The sequence below is a fragment of the Ptychodera flava genome, chromosome 2 (genome assembly GCF_041260155.1).
Source record: "Ptychodera flava strain L36383 chromosome 2, AS_Pfla_20210202, whole genome shotgun sequence".
NCBI lineage: Eukaryota > Metazoa > Hemichordata > Enteropneusta > Ptychoderidae > Ptychodera > Ptychodera flava.
This window is the reverse complement of record NC_091929.1, coordinates 30,219,550-30,242,961: the sequence shown is the minus strand read 5'-3', so window position 1 is coordinate 30,242,961 and position 23,412 is coordinate 30,219,550. Positions and strand designations below refer to the sequence as shown.

Below are 23,412 nucleotides of genomic sequence, written 5' to 3'. Positions count from 1 at the left end.
CATAAAATAGACTTTATATCCAAATACCGGGGGTACCAATATTTTCTCAAATTTTAAGTGAGCAATAAGAGTCAATAAGGTTAATGAGATGATTATTTGAACTCTGTATGTTACCCATTTGCTTATGAATTTCAAGATTTCTGGCCATAACAAAATATTTACAGGAAAACAGAATTTCAGAGTTCAGACTAATATGTGATATGTGAATTGAAAACTGAGCTCGTGAGATTGTCTGTGAAAGAAATATCTCATTTTATTTCTATCAAGTCATATTGATGGCTGCACATACAATAACAAACCGAAACCAATCCAGTCCACATGAAAACTGATCCTCATTTTTCCTGGGGATTTTCCCACTTTAACAAAACGATCGATGATATGGACAGATTTGAAATGCAGAATTCTCGTTGAAACAAAAAAATAATGATTATACTGAAAAGTTGAAAATTTTTTTCAAATAATAGTCCATCTGACATTAGCTTTGTTTTGCTACTACCGGTAGATAGAAACTTGGAAGAGTGTAATTGACAAATAGGTTGCAATTAAAAGCACCGTACATATTGAAAGTCTCACACTGCAAAACAATGTTTCTGAATAAACATTTAAATATTATGTGCTATCATACTTCCAAAACCTGTATCTCTAAATCAAAATGCACTGAACTTGAACTCACAAGTTGATCGATTGTTTGGACAAAGTTCTCTTCACAATGTGATTAAAGTACTGTACATGTTGAAAACTTAAGGACTTTGCAGGGCAACTCTCCCATTTTTCATCTGCAGCCCCAATAAACCCAACAGACAAGTTTTACCTTATTGTTTTCTATGCTACAGCCAGGCCGAAATTTCTTGGAAATAAGGTGAAAGGTCAGAGGGGTGAGAGAGCAAAGACATGGCTGTTTTACTGAGGAGAATAGAAAACAAACAAACAAACAAAATCTGAACATGAACAATATTACATTTAAAAATATTTGACTTTGTCCTTGCAACACTCTCTCTCTCTCTCTCTCTCTCTCTCTCTCTCTCTCTCTCTCTCTCTTAATATATTACATCAGAACATTAAAAACTGTAACTTTATCTAGTGGCACTTTCTGAATAACTCTAAGAATGAGATTATATTTTGTTTGAGTTGTTCGTTGTAATAACCTATGCTGAGTAAATATATATCAAAATGGTTGAATTCTTAGCGGAGTTTGAACAAATCTCAATAAGGTTAGAATGGATAAGGTGGTGCGTTCTGTCCTATACACGGTATCTTCATTTGTACTATTGTTTCCCACTCACACGGTACTTGACATGTACCACGATCATTCCAAATATCTAAACCATTATCATTAAAAACTAATTATTTTGTCAACATCAAATTTCGTACGGGTTAAATAGATCACGTACCTATAAATCACAAACCATTACAATTAAAGCATCGATTTTACAGAAGAGTTTCAATTTCACAATTATAATGACTAGCTGAGGACCATTCATTACAATTGTAAGTCAGAATAAACACATTATATCATTTAAATCTTAGTAATTCACAAAGGTTTGTTTGTATTGCATAATCAATATTTCAATGGTATGTACTAAACTGTAGAAAAATTACATTCAGAGGACATGCTGTTGCAACATTAAATTTTGTACAGCAGCTGGTTCATGTATGGTATATACCTTTTTACTGCTGCGAACTCAGTAGATGGATCTGTATGTGTCACTGAGAACAGACGGATCAAACCATACATCTGATGAAAGGGGTCAAGCCCCCAGCATTCATCATTTGGGAGGAAAATTCAAGCTATGCTGTGCCTAGATAAACCTGTTACACAACACACGAGGACTATAAAAGGTACACAGTCACCTGTAATCTAAATATGCCCATATATGGTCAAGGGGCATTCCTTGGTATTCAAAATGCCCATGTGAGGGCGCTGTTTTTAAAAAGCGGACACCCGCTTAAAATCTGTGATTGGATAGATTTTCTCTTTCCATGGAAACTGTGGCAAAATTGGAACAGGTGACAGTATACCTTTAAAGAGTCCATCCTGTCTTTTTGTTTTGAATTTTTATCAAAAATTCATTTCTTTCTTCTATCAAATGTATAGGCCCTAAAAGCCTAGACTATGGAGACGCATCCTCCCTTTGTTCCACGATATGACGGGGAAATGTCACCATAAATGAGTAAGTCTTGGCTTGCAGTTTTCCGGACATGGAAAATCCATCAGAATCCATGCACTCTGTAGGCTTTCCCATTGTCCTGTACAACTTGAGTCTTTAAGTACAGACAACTCGTGAATGCAGATTTTCAAGGAAATACATTAAAAGACTAGTTTTCCAAAATTGAAAATGGCAATCTGACAATGTAAAAATTGTCTTAAACTTCCATTGTGAGTGGCGCTTGTAGGAGACATAGAACACGATAACAAAATATTTTTCTCCATTTGAATGTTGTTCCACACAGTGTACCTAATATAATAGTTTTATTTTACTCAGCTTTGACTTGCTGCGAAAGGATCTGTGACTCAGGTTGAGCTGGACAAATGAAAAATACCATCCCTCCTCAAAAATGCAGCAAAAGTAACAATAGGCCATCTTCATATTGTGCAAGTTTTTACAAAAGTTTATAGAATGCTGTCTTTTTGACACAGGAATCAGTAGTCGCTCAATGCCGTTTTGGTCTTTCAATTGGGCTTTGTGGTAGCAGCATACGGTATATGCAAACACAACATCACAAATTTAGCCTTGTCTGACTTTGTGTCTTCAGGTCTCAGCTGGGCAAAAGTCCACCACATAACCACTCACATATGCAAAAATCCACCATCTCTACAATTTCACAGGCACTTGGAGTGTAGTGTATGGTGCAGTAACATATAAAGAGGCATTCCGGTGCACATAGGACATAAAGTGTCGAAGTTTGAAACATACTAAATCATTATTTGTTTCTGTTATGGACCAAAAAACTCCTGTTTATGCACAGACCACAGTTCTTATGTAGGTACACACTGTGCCGGTATGCCATAGCGAGCCACGGAAAAGGCTTTTGAGCCGGAATTGTGACTAAATCCTGGTTAACATATTTCAAACTTTGGCAGTGAAAACAAGAGGTGCATAGCTATCAATGTAGACCCTTTTATTCAACAGTAAAGATCATACTACATGGGGTTTGTGTTCCGGATGGCAAAACCATGTCATTCTTCCCCTTTATTCTGCATATCGGTTTAAAACGTGGGACAGTCCAAGTGACTGTGTACCGTCTACTCAGAATGTCAGCACTTCTGGTGGTGAGTCGCGGACTGTTGATGATCCCCTCTCATCCTGTTTCTGTATCATCATATCCAGTCCTGACATTCTGAGTAGACGATACAGAAACAGGATTTGTGGGGGGGGAGGGGGAATCAACAGTTCACGACTCACCACCACCAGAAGTGTCGACCAGAAGTCGCCAATGTTTGTTGTACCATACTACCACATGTAATTTTACTTCACCTCTATGATTTGCAAATATCGAAGCCTTGTGCGATCTTACGACAGGTGGAAAAACACCTTGCAACGCTCAATATCATCACGATGAAAAGTCACTGCAGTGACTGTACGATGATTTGGTTTGAGTAGCTGATGAAAAATACACCCTTGCCATTGTACAGCAAGTTACCAAATGTGAAGGAACTCACTTTCTTGATAAATGCATAATTTTAAATTTCAACACGAGGGCAGTACTCTAGCAATCCAGGATATGTGAAACCAGAGGAAATATTTTGCATTGGACATGCATTATTTGTGAAAACAGAAAGTTTATAACCCATGAGAAGCCAGCTCAGCTCAGCTCAGGTGACATCAATAATTAATTTTGTACACTGCTCCATTTAATCTTCACATCACGACTCTAGCCCACATGAAAGAAGAATAAATTCTGCAGAGCCGAAATCTGATAAAAAATGAATATGCCTTATCAGCAGGGATTATCCTCTTGCAGAAAATGTCGCACCGCCGATCTTATGGAGATTTGTTGTCGTATTTTTAAAACACGATGCATTACATACATTATAAAGACACTTAAGTTTTGAAAAAGCATGCTCATCTGTATCAGAGTTACAGCCCCCATGTATGCGTGATTTGAAAAGCACAGAAGTCTACGATCAGGAGACTATTTGTTGTAAGGGGTGCGCGAATATCAGGAAGGTTTACAAACTCATTACGGTTGATAACATTATGTAGGTACATACAGATAGCAGAGAAAGTATTATTGCCATGCCTCAAGGAGTGATAGATGTGGTATACAACCATTTTAAAATCATGTGATTCCCTCACTCACATCAGTTGCCATGTAACATATTCCTCATAAACCAGCCCAGATTGGTCCAAGGTAAGTCATAATCTAGCTGTTTCAAAACCTCTCCTTTGCTCAGGTTTGGTACATCTCTCTTGTTTCAGAAAGGGACTTTGATCAATAGACATAGACATTTTGTTGTGCATGTCAAATGCAAGTTCTTGTTCTAATCCCCAAGGCATATTGCACTACACAGTGCTGAGCATGTCAACCCAGCCTGTGCATGTGAAATGAACTGTTTTTGTTTACATTTGAATTTTTTACAGACCAAAAAGTCACTTGTCAAAATAACATTGCAGTTTACAAATGTACGACTGTGTATCTCAACAAGCCTTGGGGATTTAACCCTTTCACCAACATGGTTTGTCCCAAATCCATTGTTTTCTATGGTAAAGTTGGACCTGTGTACAGGGAACTGGGGGTGAAAGGGTTAAGACAAGAAACTCTGGCTGACATCAAAAACGAAAATCAGTGTTTCATCTGGACAGGGGGATGGGGGGTTCTCCCTCGGTCGACATGTTGGCACCCCCTAGTAATTTGTCAAGGGGGGACCAGCCCCCCTGAAACGGTGCAAGTCACACCTTAGAGATACAAGTAGAAGACATGAACTGGTGAAATCCCCCCTAAATTTTCTGGCAAAGGGGGAAAACCCCCCCTGTTGATGCCATCCTGGATGAAACAATGAAAAATAGTGACAAACTATATAATGCTCCTTAAATGAGTGAATTAGTGTAACAGTTTCTTATGTTACAGTGTCAGCACAGTACAAAATAAGTTTTTCTGCAATATGTTAGGAAAATACCTGAAAACCATGATATATTACACATCCAGTAAGCACTTGGACTATATTTTCTGCAATGATGTATTGAGAACATCAGAAAGGGCAAATAATAAAATACTGGAAAACTACGCTCTCACACATGAATAATGAAAAAATATCCGATGCCCAGCAAATAAAAATTACGAAGCACATTATTTTATTTCAATTTCTCATCTAAAGAACGAAAATCCAATTTTTCTTGTTTACTTGATGATGATAAAGTATGTTCCAGCACAAGTACAAATCTTTTATGCTGTCGATCATTTCTATTGGAAAAGAAAAAGCGTTGGGAAACACAGCTGGAGTGTCACTTTTTAAATTGTGTCTTCCCGCAGTAATTGCGGCAAAAAATTAACAATTTTGCACGTCAAAGGAAATAAACCAAATTTATGTTTTAATTCTTTCTGATATCCATCTTTCATCAGAATCTTAAATCATAGTCTTTTTATTGCATGCTGCTGGCTTTGGCTACTGATAGTCAATGTTACAAAGTGTTTAAATCTAGCTTTCATAGACTAAGTGGGCAGCTTCTGTGAACGTTTGAATGAGCAATCTCGGTGGTGATAAGCTTCGATGATGGCAAAGACCCTTGATAAGGAAATGTGTCAGTGTAAAAATAGCTGATAAAGAAAAAGGCGGTCAAGGATAAGTGCTGAGATTTCAAGAGTCATGCAGTGCCCAACTCAAAAAAAGAATCATTCCGGTGAATAAATCTGGAAACACTTCTCTGAACAATGATGTGAGAAGTGCACTACATGCCTGAGTGCATTTGTACGATCATTATCACATACTGCAGTTCGCTGCTTTCATTGTACGTGACAGAACCAGTGAGAAGCAAGACAAGCTGTCATAAACTGTTTTAACAATTCTGTTCCGTTGTCTGCCAGTGTATTCTCACACAATAGCAGAAATAGACTGATAAATCTATTTTAATTTATAAACAAATAAATCTTCATAAATTAACCTGGAAACAGACAAATTAAAAATATTTCATAAAAATTTTATTTATCAAACAATGGCAAGTTTAGCATTTTGATCAGTTGGGAAAAATATTTACTTTTATTAACCCTTTGAGTGCTGTAATTTTTTTCTCGCCAAAATTTTGGCACAACATTTTACCATTTTTTTATAAATTTTTCTGTATTTTTTTAATAATTTTGGACCAAATAACGTTTTTTATCAAAATTTTGTTAAAATCTGAAAAAATTTGACTGGGGTATATTTTATAAAGGTGACAAAAATTGACTTTGGCGCTCAAAAGGTTAATAATTGAGCTGACCCTTTGGTAAATGCATGTAAAAAGTTGACAGAATTATAAATAATGTGGACCATCAAAAATTCAGTGAAAAAAATTTCTCCCTGACTTTTGAATTCCAGAATTCCAGAATTTAAGATTTAAGATTTAAGCAAATTGTTCACTGGAAAATATTCAACTTTGGGCAAGACTACACACAATTCATTACATCATGCTAATTGTGGGTAAAGATTGTGTTCAAAATTTCATGAGAGGAATTTCGTATTTCTCAGACCTTGAATTATTTTATGCAACATTGGATTCATCTGTGTATCAATCGTACCATTCTTGGAGACTTTGATATGAAAACAGACAATAATAATAAGGATGCAAATGTGCATTACAACTATCAACAGATATCAAAAAGCAAAATATAATGTGTTTCTTTATGTTTGAAGGCTATACTATGAGTACGTACAGACACATGGAGAGAACCACTCCAGGAAATTTGCGTATGTGACAATAGCATCACAGCTGAAAAAGGTTTATTTATGTATTGCTGACGTTCATGCATTGAGTAAATGACAGCTTTCAGAAAAGTGTGCACGTATAATGATGATATCACCAGTGAAGCATACACACATTATGATGATATCACCGCTTCTATGATAGAAACTGCTGACTGCCTGCAGAAAAGCTGCAACATTGCCGTAAACAATTCCCGTAATAGCACTCTTTGAGAAGTCACGATGTGTTTTTTTTCCCCTGCAGACATAAAAGTTATCGAGGGAATAAACAACTTCCATATTTTTTTCATGATTTGGCTACTTAGGAAAGCTTGTCTGGCTTCTACAACCTTCCACATATCACTTCAAAATGGCAAAAAACAACTGTACAGACAGAATCTTGTCGCCAGAAAGACTTTCCACGGAATATTCTAGATTCTACTAAAATTCCACGGACAGTACACCCTATCAAACCAGATTTGCATTCACTGAAACGGACAACCTAGTAATTCTTGGAATCATCCTGTTTGTTATAAATTCCACAAGAGTTTGTTGAACTGTCAGTGAATATAAAATGGCCAAAATTTATTCATCACAACGTATATAAGGTCTTTCATAGCAAACATCCCCTTTCCCTCTTACTACCCCTGCAGGCACCCCTTTTTCATCTAATTACCCCCGCAGGCGCTGAGAAAAATTGAAGCAATAGAGGAATGAGATAATTACTACTGACAACTTAAATCTCATTGATAATGAAAAAATTATTCTGGTTCAAATTTTTGTAGAGTCATTGCAAGCAAATGGCACATCTTATAAAACACATTGTTCCGTTTATCTAGTCTCTTATGGTAAACAAGTGAAGTCTTTTTTGTGTTCTCATCATGGCACATGTGGAGTACATCTGGGGTTACAGAAAGGTGAGATCAGTGCTTCTAAAAATAAAAGGTGAGATCAGTGCTTCTAAAAATAAAATGGAACTGAAAATATCAAAATATACGTGATTGAATAAGTTCACTGAAGTGTCATGGAAGGCAGAATGGCACAGTTTAGCAATCACAAATAGTCATCTCCTTGTCTTGATTTCCCCCCCCCCCTCCCCCCCCAGTTTAAATAAAGGTTGAATACAAACTACTCTTCTCATAATAAATAAGATTTTTAGGTCATATAGTCAGTTTCCCTATTCGTAGCAGTTTTTCTTTATTCTTTGAAGATTTCAGATTTGACTGAAATTTTCCCCCTGAAGAAATATCATGTATTAGGTTTATATATGCATATTTTATGACCAGATGTTTATTGTGAAAGATTTCACATTGATGACGACTATACCTGCTGATGAGGGGTCATCCTCTAAGGGCATTACACCTACAGATTACTGCTTTGTGTCGTTTCATGGTTATACAAGACAATCCAACCTTGTTCTATTTCATTTCTTCACCCCCATGTATTTTAGAATGACCAGTGAGTTTTGTAGGTCAAACTATATGTACGCAGCACATCCTTTCTTAACGTTAATCTGGGAGTCGCTTTCTGTAAATGATAAGCTTTGTGAGTGAAAATTAAACACAGTGTTAGGAAGAAATCCGATCTAACAAAATGAGCTCTTCACAGTGCATCAATCTAAGTTTTGTTGCCATCAGAGGATTCATCTTGTATCATCAACACAAATACTTAGTTGATGATTTTACAGCTCATTTTTCAGATGTTAAAATTTGATGCTCAACTATTCAATTCCACTTGTTGAATGCAAGCTTTGTCAATAGCATGCTCTACATTGGTAGAAAGGGCACAGTTCATTATCAGGAGAGGCACAGCACCCTGGACTCATTGTAGAGGTACTGTACATGCTATAGGTACTTCACTCCAAAGTGAAGCCCCATTCTATCTGTAAACAAAAGTTTACACAGTTACAGCTGATAGGGGGCTCTCTTCATTAATCTCAAGAACACAACAATAAAACTTACAGACTTGTTCTGCGCTTTTTTTAAAATTTACTGAAAAGGTGTCTCAGTATGAAACATCCTATTGATAAAGTTTTACACATAGACAAAAGTTTACTTGTCAGCTTTTTTATGTTAGAGGGCGCTCTTCATCACTTGCTAAACGTAAATGACTGACTAATTCACTTTGCTAGGTGCGATTAACATTCATTGTAAAGCTCATGGAATAAATAGTTTTCACCAGCTTATTTTTGTGAAAATTTTATTTTTCCCCATAGAGTTAACACAGGGATGGCAGCCATTTTGAATTTCAAGTGTTGGTAAATATAACTAGGTAATTTGTTCTCTGGTACCAAATTTTGAACAGTGACCCCTGACTTTTATCCTTGATTTCAAAATAGAATTGCAAAAGTTTCCTTAAGGAAAGGTTTGCACAAAAGATAACAAGTCTTTCAATTCTGAACGCAAACTACCTTAGAAATGCTCCTCAAAGCTGGAAGTCTTGAATTTTTGCTCAAACTTTCCTCAGGTAAACACATCATTTTCGTTCATCATCAAAAGTAAAAATCAAGGACCACTCTTCAAGTTTTGGTTTCAGAAAAACAAATCAGCACACATTTACTTACACTTCAAATTCAAAATGACTGCCAAAGTGAGATGGCAAAAACATCTTTTACACAACAAACTTCAAAATGAGCCTACACAAGTGGTAGACGAGAAAAGCATTGTAGGATTTTGACTCTAAATAGCTGTTCCCCAGACGCATTCTATTGGTCCTCATAAGTGTAGTGTATAACAACTAGGAAAATCTTGTCCCCAAGACTGAATGATTTAAACATGCATTTTAAACATGCATGAACATTGCAATGTGATTATTCTGTTGTTTGTAGAACTGGAACGCACAAATAAAGCATATACTCCGATTTTTGGGAAAAATGGACTGAAAACGCATTATGGCCACAGAGGGCGCACTTCTATAGAGGCATGGTGAGGAAAAACACAACCATGTATTTTTATCTTCACTCTTACAATTAATTATCATGATTCTGACAAAATGAATGTCAAGGTTAATAATATGTAATTGCACATTTCCAATGTTAGATGAAGTCACCTTTCATGAGTCCCTGAGAGTTCTTTGGAAAAAGTTATATTATACAAAACTTCTCTGGTCTCCTGTTTGTGTTTACTCATTTACAACCTGTTCAGTTAATGTTTTCACTACCTTGTCTTCATGAAAATCAAAATTTAATCCTTCCCAATAGAATTAACACACTGTATAGCAGCCATTTTGAAATTTGAATTTCCACATTTGGGAAATTTTAGCGTTGTTCCTGACCTTTGAACTGGAAAGTTATAACTACAGGCACTTTATGGAGTAATTGTGATCTCTTCTGTCCCACTACAGGTTAGAACTTCTTCATGCATAGCATTATCATGTTACATAAACTACAAACATAATTTGTCAAGTACAATACCATATTTATTGTGAAAACCTGTATGTTAATCAAACCAAATGGTAGCTCTGCGTGGCAGGGCTGTGTGTTACTGGCGTTATACCCTCCTACCACCTGTGGTGGGAGGGTATAACGCCAGTAACACACAGCCCTGTCATGGTGGGAGACTGTATAATGCCGGTAACACACAGTCCTGCCATGGTGGGAGGCCGCATAAAGCTGGTAACACACAGCCCTGCCATGGTGGGAGGCTGCATAACGCCAGTAACACACAGCCCTGCCATGGTGGGAGGCTGTGTAATGCCGGTAACACACAGCCCTGCCATGGTGGGAGGCCGCATAAAGCTGGTAACACACAGCCCTGCCATGGTGGGAGGCTGCATAAGGCCGGTAACACACAGCCCTGCCATGGTGGGAGGCCGCATAACGCTGGTAACACACAGCCCTGCCATGGTGGGAGGCTGCATAACGCCGGTAACATACAGCCCTGCCATGGTGGGAGGCCGCATAACGCCTGCAACACACAGCCCTGCCATGCAGAGCTAACCCAATGGGTATTCTTGAACATTTTCTTGGTTGAATGGTTTGACATGCATTCCTTAACAAGTGAGTCACCCTATGACAATTCTATACATGAGACCGAAGATCAACGAAGGTAAAAGGTCATGACCTTTTATAATAACACCAAAGGTCAATTGACCTTTTTATTGATGCCAATATAGAACTACTGTTCAGAGGTTTACCTACAGTGAAGCTGCTCTGGAGTTTAGCAGTTACTGTGTCTTATACAGCTGCTGATATAAAGTGTATGCATTGCATACCTAAACTTACAATTACAAATAATTCTGAAATCTTTGAATCAATTTCAAAATTTTTTTATATTTTCTTCAAACATTTGTATGCTTTCCCAATCTGATTACAATGCAATGTTCAGATTAGCCGTTCTCTTTGTTGGTTGTCAGCACTTTTGGATCTGTTGGCCGTCACTTTGTCATACTGTAGACATGTATGATGATTAAGGTGGTCGTACTGTTGTAATGGATTAGAATGCTACCAACGACAAATGATAATTGAGAAGTGTACTGTTCAACCTTTCTTCCATTTATATTACACTCCAAAATGATGAATGTCCGACATGACTTCCATGGAAATCATGAAGGACTTCATACATAGTATAAATAAAAATATATAATTATGTACCATACATACAGTATATGCAAACACACATTCAACTCTGAACACAATGGTGTCGGCCACACAGGCAGTTCCAACTACCAAAATATGACCTACTGGAATCCACCGGGAAACTTTCTACAGAGATATAATTGACTCTTGTACAATAATAAAAGGTACAAAACTAACAGTTCCTGCAGGAAATCTTCTTGATGTCTGAAATGATTACACTTCACAGAACTGACAATACATTCATTCGGAGTGCAGTGCAAATACACGACAAAAAATTCAATGTCATGGATACTGTCCTTCTTGTAAATATGACCTCAAATGACCTCTCATTCAGCTTTTCCCGTGTGAGTAATTCATGCGTTACGATGACACTGACAGGGAGTAGCTTCAAAGTGACACGTGAATAGAAAGTCGTGTCAATTCATTGAAAACGTTTCACTAAAAACCACTAATTCTTAAACATTGTTCCTTGTCAAGCCTTTCACCAAGGCAGCTAGTTCTCCCAAAAAGTAGTCTATCTTAAAACTAATACAGAAATCTCTTTGTACTGTTACAATATATAATTATCAACTTTGTTTTTTAATTACACAAAATCAAAATATATTTGATCTAAATTTTTGCCTTGATCTGAAAAACTAAAACGCCCATAAATTACTCTTGGTAAGTTGACCTGAAGAAATTATAGCGGTAAATTGCTTTTCTCGTGTTCAGAAATCTTGGTTCAAAAAATTATTAAAGTCACTAGATTGAACATATGGCTGTTGCAAAACTGTGGTTTCCATAAGGTGATAATATACGCCTCAAAAGTGAAAGACTTAAACTTGTGCTTAAACTTTCCTCAATGAAACTTTCAACTATTCTCTTACGAAATATTGAGGTCGACAAGCAAAATTCAGTACTAGAGAAACAAATTACCGAACATTTTAACAATATTTGAAATTCAAGATGGCAGCCATCCCTGTGTTAACTCTATGGGGAAAAATAAAATTTTTAATTATCAGAAAACTAAGACAGTAAAAAAATTTCTTACACCAAGAGCTTTAAAATGAACCCCAACAAGTGGTAGATCAGAAAAGTACTGAAAAAGTTGAGAGCCGAAATATCTGTCCTTGAGGTGGATTATACTATTAAAAGAGGAAGGCTCTCGAACTATTAATAGTATTAAAAGTAAATAGCATGAGTTGTACTGAAAGAGAACCCACCTATCAATAGAGAGTGTCGACTTTAGAATTTGTCATGCTAAGTATGGCTCAACTTCACTGGGCGTTGTACAGAGACAGTATTATTTATAAAACTGTTCCCAATTTTAGCCTTCCATGAATTCTCTCTCCTGGCAACACAGTCAAAACAGGTGGAGGTTTCATACGTGTTTGCTTTGTACATGTGTACACAGGTTTTCATGCATCTTATTTTTAGATCTGTATGTATTTGTGCAGCACGATACACAAAATAAATAATACCCGATACGCATATGAAACTAAAACTCTAAATCAAAGTATATCGTGTTCCTGTTTTTTTCCTTATCTGTTATCTTATCGTAACAATCTAATATAGCTGTAAAGTTTGATAATATGTTCACTATATTTGTGCAACAAGCACACTTTCAGTATCCTACTTCCGTAAGCAAGGTGTGAGCAATGTATTAGCTGTGCAGACATAAGGCACTGTAAATACCATGCTGTGTTTATTAATCATTGACAAATAAACTTCAGTCCTGACTGTGAAACATTTGACAACAAGTACAGTAGACACACAGAAACGAATAAATACGGGCTGTATTGGTAAATTGAACACTGCAGGCTGTGGGACATCATTACTGGTGTGGAATAAGATAGTTTTAAAGATCTAACAAAAATACTTGAAAATAAATCACGAGCTACAATATAGGTATGGAAGCGTAAACGTATGTCAGGCAGTTTAAAGATAAGACGAGAATAATGTAGGAATTGAAAAAATATTGAAATTATTTTGAGCATAGCCGGCATCACTGTTCATTATATCCATTCACCATTAGCATACATGTAACCTGTTCACCCTAATTCCCAGTAAACAGGTCCACACTCACCATTGATAACAATGCATTTGGGCCAAACCATGGCGGTGAAAGGGTAAAAATAAAATAATGAGCAACCCTTTCACAATCAGAATTTGGTAAATTTCTATAATTTTCATTTGAGTGGTTTGACCTACATTTTGAGTTTAGGGGGCAATGAATAGCTTTATGAAGACATAAACTACACACTTGAGTTGATCGATTTGACAAATTGATCAATTTATGGAGTTACCCACAAAACCAAATTAAACGTGTCTAAATTGATAGGCAACTGTTGATTATTTAGTCCTGTTGGTACATTAAATTGAAGATGCAACACCAAAACAGGACTGCTAGCAAACATAAATACTTCATTGGGTCGTACGTCTTGTGCAAAAGTCGGCATAATTCTTGCAACAAACTGTCAGTGTCTCCAAGAAAAAATAATAATTTCAGTAAAAGTGGAGTATATGGTACAAAATATCACTTGGTCAAATATCAAGAACCTTCAACTGATTGCGTATACCATCCTAAATTATTATTTCCCTCTTGATTGCGAAATCCGACTGAAATGGCTAAAAACGGAAAATCGTGTAATCAGCCTTTTGCTATGAGGAACCATGAGGAAATACTTTCACTTTCAGCTTGGAAAATGACTTCCCTGTATTTGCAGACTGAGGGCAGGCTTCAAAATTTTCAAGAGAAACATGCATAAAGGCTTTGCAATAGCAAATATAGTCTGCCCAGTATAAAATTTTGGCAGGCCAATCACATACTGGTATATGGTTCTAACTTGAGGCAATATTTTCATTGTTTTAGTTATATAAAACAACATTTTTTCTCATATTTCTTCAAGAGGAATGCAGTATGAGATTTGCTAGCACCATGCATTCCGTACAACATGCAATGCTTTCTTCTATTCCTAGATAAGAATTCAGATTTCAACAACAATAGCGAACAGATTACACACCTACCATCTGAACACCCACCATTTCAGCATGACTTTGGAATAATTTACAAGAAAGTGTATTTTGAAAGCAAAACAAAAACACTGGAAGGCATATTAAAAGTTAAAGCCAATGCAACTCTATATAAAGACGTAGTAAATTTTAACACCAAGTAATGGATACTGTGTCTGTATACAGTAGTGATATTACCGTAATAACAACAATACAGTCAGGCTGAAGGAATGTGACTCTAGTAGTAACATAAGTATTATATATCCATACATGTTGAAACCCTCTTGTAAATCATTCAAATATGTGCTACTGTTTAATTTTCAATAGTTTATATTTAGTCTTATTGCTGAGTCATTGAAAGCTTAATTCAATTTTATCAAGACACGTTTGCTTACAGCAGTGATTTTTATGAAGATCACAGCATGGCAGACCCGTTTAGTGAAATCTTGAATTTAATAAAATCTTGCGTTGTGAACCATAGGCCTCTTAACGGCAACAGCTACACTACTCGCATTACTGGTGGTATACTGTGCAGTACTTTGCAGGGCGACTCTCTCTCAATCACTGCTTTGAAATGTTCCAGTCACATCTGTCATCTCTGGCAGTACCTGATTCCTCTGATGAGAACAGTACCTACCTCTAACTTCTCCAACATTGTAAACTTGAATTTCAAACTATATATATACAATGTTTCTTTGACAACACCACCACTTTAACCGCAATTATTTTGATAATCACAGATTTAAAAGTTATTGACTCATAAATGTCATTTTATCTGTTGTTAAAATGCCATGTTACTTAAAAGCATACTGGACCACTGATGTTTTCTGTTCATATATATCTAAATAGTAAACTGTTGCCACTTTTCAAAAATTATTTACATGAACCTGGCAGTATTTTCCTTCTGTGAAGTGAGGATAACCAACAATTTTCATTTCAAAAAATGTTCACTAAAAAGTCACGTTTTATCAGACAGTCTTGAAAGATTTTGTTTTCTTTAGTTTTCTGTGTTTGTTCAGCTTCGGGGTGAGGGGGAGGCGTGGCATTCACCTAACCTTGGACTAGATTATATTGAGGTCCTTGACAGAAACTCAAAAAAGAAGAAGCCGCACAGAGACCTTACAAGTGTCTTGGAAGACATGCATGGATTTGTTTACCCGGTGTTGTCAATAGTTCAAGGCTGTTTCCCCTTTTACATAACAATGCAGTGTTCCTGGGTCCTAATCTGATCTAGAAAAACAATCATAAAAACATCAAAACAAAGAGAGATATAAAGATTATATCTGAAGGATATCTTCCAAGGCAACCAAACCTTTGATCGACAATACATGTCTGTCACAGTATTTGAACCAAACTTTAGGCAAACACATAGCTGGTCCATATAAATATCACCTTTTCACAAGATTCCTGGGGTGCCTGGTGATACAGAACTTCAACTTTTATCTCGTTTTGTTGTTTCTTTCTTTTCAGACCCGTGACGTTAATCGCCAGCAGGCCACTGTTCAAAGTTCATGCGTCAGAATGCCAAAAACTGCAACACTGAGAAAAGTCACTCTTTGCAGGAAGATAGAAACTCCAAAACTGTGAGTACACTCAATTGCGCACAGATTATATTACACATCAATAATTTGCTGATACCGTATGAGTGACAATACACATCATTGGAGCTTTTGCCTTGAAATATAACAAACAGGTAAAGTCTCAGTGCACTGGTACAAATGGCTCTACATGGCATGTGTAACTTTTTATTTTATTTACAAAGTTTTGTATGTTAATTGCAAATTTCTGTTCTACTCCCCAAAGCATGTTGAAACACCAACCAGTAAAAAGCTTGTAAATACAGCATCTATTTATGTAAAATGCACTGTTATTGTTTACATTTCATTTCAAGTCCAGAATTCGCTTGTCAACAATAACACTAACAGTGCAGTCTGTGCACACGGTATACAAGCTTAGCTGACAAGCTGAATACTGTGTATCTCAACATGGTTTGGGGAGTAGAACAAGCCACCATAGTTGAAAAAATGCGAAAGAAATCTGTAATTACCAATTTTTACAACAGAGTGTTCCACAGTGGTTTAGGATCACAGAACTGAAAATAACTTGGGTACATACAGCATGTACACTTACAAAAGTGATGTTTATTTTGTTTAAGTATTTACAAATAGCAGCAAACATTTTCCAGCACATCTATTCTGCAAAAAGGCTCTCTGATATCTCTTTTGAATTCCAAAGTAACAATTATTCCATGCAAATAAGGTGTTCAGATAGGCAGATATAATTAGACAAAAAACGGGACACAAAGCCCTTCTTAAAATTGCATAATGTTATTGTGTCACTTCAACGGAATTACCTAAACACCACAGAACACTCAGTGTGCACCCTCTGTATAAACACTGATTCACACATGGTATCGGCGATCACAGTTTTGGTAGGCGTTTTTTTTTTTCTTTCTTGATGGCTTACGTTAAGAGCAGCAGTCTGTCACGACAGCCAACAGCCTCTCAAAATAGACTACAGAAAACCACAACTGGTGGCGTCAAATACCGCATGCACACATTCACTATTAAATGTCGCATACACACAGTAACTAGGAAATAGCAATTATCTAAGGTGTCACACTGGGTCAAAATTGATCATTTCAACTCGTTAAGAACAAACCTATATATTCTACCATTAACTACAAGGTTTAGATTTTGTCTTATACTACATGTACCAAGAAACTAACACTTTCATTGCATTCTATTTGAGTAAATGCTTTAAAGTAAGTGTGTAATCATTACATTATTCAGTATTTTCTTTATATAGGTTAACCTTGAGTAAACATATATCGTACCAATATCTAAATTCAACAACTCCACCACTTTACATTTCTTGAGAACTACAACAAGGAACTAACAAGTTTTCTAATTTTTAGTTTCCCATGTAAAATCATTTGCAACAAAAGTACGTCCAAACTTTTGCGTCATTGAGCTGCGAAGGTACGGTCACTCCCAGAGTGCGACACACACACACGTCTTTCAGGAAGGCTCATACTGTAGTACGTGTGCACTGATTTTAACCTCAGGGTCACAGCTCACACACCTACACAGTATACACACACATATGGGGGACCGGCCACCTTGCCAACATGAGATCACTGAGATAAGACCAGAATCAGATCACACTGCAGACAAAATCCAAATCTCACACACATCTAGGACAGATATATTGTATAATTACCTGAACCTGTTCAGCATTGTTAGGAAGAGCTTCACCTCGTATGCATGTCATACCTCTCCCAGAAAAGTTCCCTGTTCAACTCAGACATTACCGCACTGGAAGTTTCCTGTTACTATCTGTGGGGAAGCTAGGTGGCCTCTGCTTCTGAACTTAGCAAAGGGCACCCCTATCTGGGATATATTTCACAACGCCTACCACTTCCGAGTTCCTTCATTTGTTGTGGTCTAAAAATAGCATGTCTTTCTTTTTATATTATGTAATGTGGAAACCAAGCGGTTTTGAAAACTCAAGTGCCCACAAAAACAAGTGATGCTAGTTTCAAGTGTCAAATCACTGCAAGCGAGTGACGGCAGGAAATATTAATTACTATTAAATGGAAATCGGCATGATCTGTGTTATGTGAGGGACTGAGCCAATGTGCTACACTGTCACCCTATTTCAATAAATGTAGGTCCACCCACCCAAATGAAAACAATGGGAACGTACCAAAGTCTTACTCTGAATGGGCGTGTGCGGGGACTGACGACACTTTGCTGTGAAAAGTAGTTTCCGGGTTATCTTTTTCAAGGATATCGACTACACTCGCAAAGTTGATTTGCAAAGAAATCTGTTTGGGTGGGGACCATAGAAGTCTTTTGAATGCTTTCACCCCTGTGTTCCGGTACAGAAGTCCAACTTTACCATAGAAAAGTATAGGGTAAGTCCACGAAACGTTGGCAAAACAGTTATCTGTCGCAGTGATCAATGACTTTGGTGTTATCAACCACCTAGCAACATCAGTATGTATGACAAGAGTCACCTACTTGTGAAAAACAAACGTCTGCTTTGCAACTGAAAAACTTCACAGGTACATGATTTTCAACAACTCCCCTTTGTCTCTAAAAAGATTGGATGAATTCTATAGACATTCATAAAAAAATTTTTCCTGTATTCCAAATGTCTGGGGATAAACAGAAAGTCACTTTTAATGTCTTTAAGGCAGAATGCGCCTCGGGGACAGACATTTAGACTCAAACATTTTCAAATCTTTTCTGATCTACCACTTGTTGGGGTTCATTTTAAAGCTCTTGATGTAAGAACACTTTTCACTGTTTTTTTGTTTTTTTTCGAAAATCAAAAATTTTATTTTTCTCCATAGAGTTAACACAGGGATGGCGGCCTCTTTGAATTTCAAATATCGGTTAATCTTGGGTAATTTGTTTCTCGAGTACCAAAGTTTGCAAGGTAACCCCCGATTTTTATTCTTGATTTTGAAAGAGAATTGTTTAAATGTTCCTTGAGGAAAGTTTGAGCAAAAGTTTTAGTATTTCACTTTCGAGGCGCATACTACCTAAATTCAAAGTTGTACTCGGTCACATCTCCAATGTTCACTGGTATTACAGGAGTTGAACAAGACAGCGTTCTGTACTGACAGAATTAAACTACTGTAGAGCATTTTGAATTAGCTGCATGCTTTTTTAGTGTTTTCAGTCTTTCTTTGCAATTGGCAGGGTTTTAATTTAGCTAGACAGACATCCTAACCATAGTAGATATAGAGAAAAGTTTAAATTACTGGCATCTTAAATTAGCAAATTTACAGACTTAGCTAAATTCACTTAAAAAGGGTACTAGATAAAAAGGCATGTGATCATAAGTTACAGACAACTGTAATAAAGCAGTTTGTTGATTAGCCGCGGCAAGGTCACCCATTGTGTTGTGTCGGACAACACCTCACCTCGTCCCCCAAGGCCAATACCTGCACAGTGTCTACCAAGAAGACAGATCACAAAAAAAGACAACACTCTCATTGTCTGGCTTTATCATAGCATGTTCTAGCTGTGAAATTAAAAACCATTCCACTGAGATTCGGACATACCTCTCAACAATGTTTCGTGAGAAAGGATATTCTATTTTGAGAATACCAGATGCATCAAATGGGCCTGCACGTGAATTCTGACATGTGGACCGTGCCATAAATTGAAACACAGAACAAGATATCACAGAAAAAATCCTAAGGAAGTGAAAGAAGCAAGCATAGAAAATAATTCCTAGCTTTCAAATATTTGCTTTAACAAAGTTTTGAAGAGCTTTTCACACCCTGTATAGTTATTTAACTACTTATATGTATGGATTACATTATTTCAACCCTGGATAGCGCCGGTATGATCACAAAATATAAAAGTGATATTTCCATTTCAGGGGCATTGATGTATGTGTAGTACACCTAAATTTCATATATCCCATGCATTAGGTATAGGGCTGACACTCAAGGACATGACAAGGAATCGTTAAATTGACTTAAAGAATTACGAAAGCTTAAGAGTTAGAGGGCGCCACAGCTGATGATAGCATTTTGACCCGATATAAGAGATGTTGATTTGTTTTATTGCCACTTTGTTGGAATAAATTTATCTTTTTCAAAAAACAAGCGACCTAGCGGCCGATATAGCTCCGCTGTGTTTATGTACAGAATAACTATTTTTGACACATGTTGATGAAGAAGGTGGAAATCTTTGATAACTCAATGCAGTGGCCAGAAAAAAGTGGCTAAAATAAGCTGCAAAAATACAAAATTGAAGATTTCATCATACTTTGAATATATCACATCCGATCATCCCTAAGAACATGTCAACCAAAGCTATCTGATGAGTAGTTTTTTGAGAATAAAATATTCTGACCAAAAATGGCAACAATTGCCCCCAAAAATAAAAATTGCAGATTTCATCATAATTTCAAAATATCACACTTAGTTCATATATAGAAACCTGTATACCAAATTTCAAAGCTGTTAGACCAGTACTTTTTGAGAAACGCATTTTTTGACCAAAAATGGGAAAAATTGCCCCAAAAATTCAAAATTGCAGATGTCATCATTATTTCTATAAATATCATTTAGTTCATCTATGGAAACCTGTATACCAAATTTCAAAGCTATCAGATAAGTAGTTTTGGAAATACACATTTTTTGACCAAAAATGGCAAAAATTGCCCAAAAAATACAAAATTACAGATTTCATCAGAAATTCAATATATATTACTAAGCTTATCTGTAGAAACCTGTATACCAAATTTCAAAGCTATCAGACCAGTACTTTTTGAGAAAAACATTTTTTGACCAAAAATGGCAAAAATTGCCCCAAATTACAAAATTGCAGATTTCATCATTATTTCAATAAATATCATTTAGTTCATCTGTAGAAACCTCTATACCAAATTTCAAAGCTATCAGATGAGTAGTTTTGGAAATACACATTTTTTGACCAAAAATGGCAAAAATTGCCCAAAAAATACAAAATTACAGATTTCATCAGAAATTCAATATATATTACTTAGTTCATCTATAGAAACCTGTATACCAAATTTCAAATCTATCAGACCAGTACTTTTTGAGAAATACATTTTTTGACCAAAAATGGCAAAAATTGCCTTAAAAATGCAAATTTGCATATTTCTGCACAATTTGAACAAATCTGAAATAGATCATCCCTAGGGACATATGTACCAAATATAAAAGCTATCTGACCAGTAGTTTTGAAGAAGAAGATTTTTAAAGATTTTTTACCAAAAATGACAAAAATTGCCTTAAAAATACAAATATGCAAATTTCACCACCATTTGAACAAATCTGATTTAAGTCACCCTAAGCAAACTGCATATCAAATTTCAAAGCAATCGGACAAGCGGTTTCAGAGAAGAAGATTTTTTTACCAAAAACACCAAAAAATGCCCCAAAAATACAAATATGCAAATTTCACCATGATTTGAACAAACTGAAGTGAGGTCACCCCAAGTGAACTGCATATAAAATTTCAAAGCAATTGGACTGGTGGTTTCAGAGGAGAAGGCAATTGTTGACGGACGACGACGGACGCGACGACGACGACGACGGACGACGGATGACGACGGATAATCAACTTTTGATAAGCTCCGCGTCGCTGACAGCGGAGCTAAAACCCTTTATATTAAAAAAATATAAGAAGTATCAAGGTATCAAGAAAACTGCAGACATGAGACAGACAGACAACTGATACAAAAATGTTAACAATTTCGTATATATTTTGAACTTTAATACTCCAGTATAATTTGCTTGTTCATTGAAATACGACACTTCAATAAAACTTTTAAAAGCCATATAAGTGCTACTTTTGTTACTTGGGGGACATGTAGCATTGCAGTAAAGATGTGATTTGTAAATCAGTAACTTCTTAATAATCAGTTCTGATCTAACTTATTCACGCACACTGGATAGAAATCACAGCTTACATGTACAGGCTTGTACACACAGAATCAAAGCCGATGCTTTAATATGTTACACAGAAACAAGACAAACAGACACTCGGCCATTGAGATGGAAACAAGCGGTGGCTGCCACTGAATGTTACAATCATTAACAAAGTGTGTCGAACTTTCTCATGGTTGCATGGACATTTCAATGACTCTACCGATTTGGCATGCCAGGATAATTGCACTCAAAACTTGGACAGGTGTCAGGCACACCTGAGTTCAAAGTTCCGACATCACAGTCACCAACACAAATAACTCAAACATGTCGCAAAATTACAGTTTGTTGTCATGTCCCATTCTGTGAATTAATGATTTTTGAGCAAAGTCCCCACACCCAAGAACTGCATTTTTGAGATATTTCCACAGAAAATCAACAAGTTTAACTGGTTTGCTAAATTCTGAAATTAAAATATTGTAGTTTGACCGCCAGAAACTATCCCTTGATACTACAATTACATTGTATTACACGTGATGTTAACTTTTAAAACTTTTGAGATCTAACATTTGTTGAACTAGCTGTAAATGCCTATACATACACTGCACGTGTTTGCTGTATTGTACACACCCTCATCTCCTGTCTGTCATAGAAGTACATCAAACTAAGAGTTTATCCATAGACAGTAGCCTAGAATCCAACACGTACGCTTGCCTCCATACCTCCGACCTGGGTTGGAGGTACGGAGGCAAGCGTACATGTAGGATTCTCTAGAGGTCCAACTGTACCATAGAAAACAATGGGCTTGGGTCAAACCACAGTGGTGAAAGAGCTAACACAGACTTGCATATTTGAAGGCCTCCTGACATGATTTTTATTGACTATAACCTGCTACAGCATACCATGCCAAGTAGGTGAAAATCCCTATAGATTTGTCTCAATACCACTTACTGACTCAGCAGTTGGGGAAGTGATACCATCTGATAAGTAAACATTTGAGAGTGAAACATTACGAAATAAGGAACTATACAATGTCATTTAATTTAAAGATATCAAAATCATTTAATTTATTGCTCTGATACAAATATGACCATACTATAATTTAGACCGGCCTAACCCGAATCAATATGTTTCGATGAAAGTTCCATGGGTCTGTTAATTTGTACTGTGAAGTAATTTGTGTTATTATTTGCAACACCCTGCTTTTAGTATCGAGCACTGTAATTTTCCATGTGTATATCTGTATACTTATATATATATATATATATATATATATATATATATATATATATATATATAATATATATATATATATATATATATATATATATATATATATAGGTAAAAATATATATATCTGTAGGATCTATTATATAAATATATAACTTTTGAAAGTTATCAGACCAGATGTCTGGTACAGAATCTGGACAAATTTCAAGCATTGATATGCGGCTTCTATCATATACCTAACTATTGTCAGTAATTTTCCCCAATTTAATAGAAGGCACTGGCTGTCTACTTTGTAGATAGCACTGTACCCTGGCCTGC

The 23,412-nt window shown here is 36.3% G+C and overlaps 1 protein-coding gene across 10 annotated transcripts in view; it reads right to left on the bottom strand.

Moving 5' to 3' along the window:
- LOC139118772 (diacylglycerol kinase zeta-like) overlaps nucleotides 1-23,412 on the bottom strand; it is a 182,828-nt gene that overhangs the window by 89,795 nt on the left and 69,621 nt on the right. For 4 of the 10 annotated variants that reach the window (XM_070682308.1, XM_070682334.1, XM_070682317.1 and 1 more), the window contains exon 1: nucleotides 17,667-17,805. The exons of the other annotated variants lie outside the window; for them this stretch is intronic. In XM_070682308.1, coding sequence (XP_070538409.1) covers nucleotides 17,667-17,683 — 17 coding nt within the window. In that variant the 5' untranslated portion in view covers nucleotides 17,684-17,805. Of the gene's footprint in view, nucleotides 1-17,666; nucleotides 17,806-23,412 lie in introns of those variants that run through there. 10 annotated transcript variants of the gene reach the window in all.